The 1,803-nt window shown below is 50.4% G+C and overlaps 1 protein-coding gene across 2 annotated transcripts in view; it reads left to right on the top strand.

The window, feature by feature from the left end:
- The window catches only part of ankfn1b (ankyrin repeat and fibronectin type III domain containing 1b), a 115,684-nt gene that overhangs the window by 18,029 nt on the left and 95,852 nt on the right, over window positions 1-1,803 (top strand). Inside the window, exon 1 of one of the 2 annotated variants that reach the window (XM_031843819.1) lies at window positions 1,247-1,420. The exons of the other annotated variant lie outside the window; for it this stretch is intronic. Coding sequence (XP_031699679.1) covers window positions 1,302-1,420 — 119 coding nt within the window. The 5' untranslated portion in view covers window positions 1,247-1,301. Of the gene's footprint in view, window positions 1-1,246; window positions 1,421-1,803 lie in introns of those variants that run through there. 2 annotated transcript variants of the gene reach the window in all.

The following is a 1,803-nucleotide window of genomic DNA, read 5'->3' on the forward strand; positions in this document are numbered from 1 at the left end:
GAGAGAGGGAGGATGAGAGGTTTGGAAAAGGGAGGCATGCGGAGGGAGATGGATAAAAGGGAGGAGGAGCAGACAGCTAGGGGCGATGGAGAGGTGGAGGACACCACTGAGATATTCTGACAGTGAAAGCAGGAAAGAGGGAGGGAGGAAGAACACCTTTTCTAAAAAATAAGAAAAAAACCGAATAGACAGAGGAATGCCTTTATGTGCGATGTGTGGATGTGTGGGCGGGAGCCACACACACACATACACACACTCACTAATGAGCTCTTCACAAAGACCCCCCCCCCCCCCCCAATATCTTCTTTCCCTCCTTCCTCTTATATTTCCCTTCTGACCTTCCCTCGCTCCCTTGCTGCCTCCGCCCCATCATCTTCTTTTTAATATTCTGAGTGGACGGCAGATATAAACGCACGAGGCCTGTCCAAAAGCTCTCTGCTTGTTTTTTATTATTATTGATGAAATAGAGTTAAAGAGAGCTATCTTGTACACTGCAGACGCAACACACAAACACGCGCAGGGCAAGTTACCTGCTCTCCAGGTCTGATCCGAGACCTCTCTGTGTGTGTGTGTATGTGTGTGCGTGCGCTCACCAAGAGTCGAATGGTCTGTGAAAGAATTCCTGCACGAGAGAGAGAGAGAGAGAGAGAGAATGCTAAAAAACAAGAGATGGAGAGAGAAAGAGGGGGGTGGGCTTTGATATAGGCATCATAACAGCTCATATTCTCCCACAAGCTCCAGCACACAAGAAGACCACAGACGCTGAGCCACCACCTCTCTCTCTCTCTCTCTCTCTCTCTCTCTCTCTCTCTCTCTCTCTCCCCTCCTTCTTGCCTGCTCTCCAGTGAGGGGGCTCGGCTCCCCGCTGTGTCGATTGGTAGGCAGTTACAAACGTTACTATTTCGAGAGAGTCAATGTATGCGCTCTGCGCACCGTAGCGAACGATCAAAAGGGGGAGCGAGGCAGAGAGAGAAGAAGAGGAAGCAGAGGAGGGCTTGGCTCGCTCATTCTGCACATCAAGTGGCCGCGCGCGCCAGAGGATGAGGGAGCGCAGGGAGACTCGAACCTGCGGTTGAAGCCTGAGCCGCGTAAACCCGGATCCAGGTATAGAAGCAGAAGACGAGTCGGGAGGGTCTTGTGACCGAGGAGCTTCGCAGAACAGAACCACACCATTTTTTCCTTTTTTTTTCTCAGATCGAAAGGAAAGAAGGCAAAAGGGGGGAGAGAGGGGGAGGTGAGCAGAGAGAGAGAGAGAGAGAGAGAGAGAGAGAGAGAGAGAGAGAGAGAGAGAGAGGGGGAAGATGGCGAGTTTTGGGAAACTCACAGACTACTTTAATCGCCGCAAGTCTCAAGAGGAGCTGCGGGTGGGCAGGAGCTCGCAGCGCAGTGGCAGCTACTGCTGCACCGTGGCAGAGGCCAGGTAACCTGTGTGTGTGTGTGTGTGTGTGTGTGTGTGTGTGCGTGCGTGTCTTTGCACAGGTATGCCAGGCCACATGGGGGCATGTCTCCGTGACTGTAAACACACATCGTCACGTCCCTATGTGTTTCTCCTCGTGCAACAAAATGTGCTTGTTTACATGTTGTGTCTTTGGTACCATCCTCCGTTCTACCACACCATTTAATGACTTACTTATCAGATATACTTAATGTGAATATGACATGTGTATATACAATATTAGAGGAAGTTAGTAATGTTTAAAAGGTCAATCTACTCGTGTGTTTGTGTGTGACTGCACGCATACAGGTGTTTGTATACGTGTGTGTGTGTGTGTGTGTGTGTGTGTGTGTGTGTGTGTGTGTGTG

The sequence above is a fragment of the Anarrhichthys ocellatus genome, unplaced genomic scaffold, assembly GCF_004355925.1.
Source record: "Anarrhichthys ocellatus isolate YVR2014 unplaced genomic scaffold, GSC_Weel_1.0 scaffold4, whole genome shotgun sequence".
NCBI classification, from domain to species: Eukaryota; Metazoa; Chordata; class Actinopteri; order Perciformes; family Anarhichadidae; genus Anarrhichthys; species Anarrhichthys ocellatus.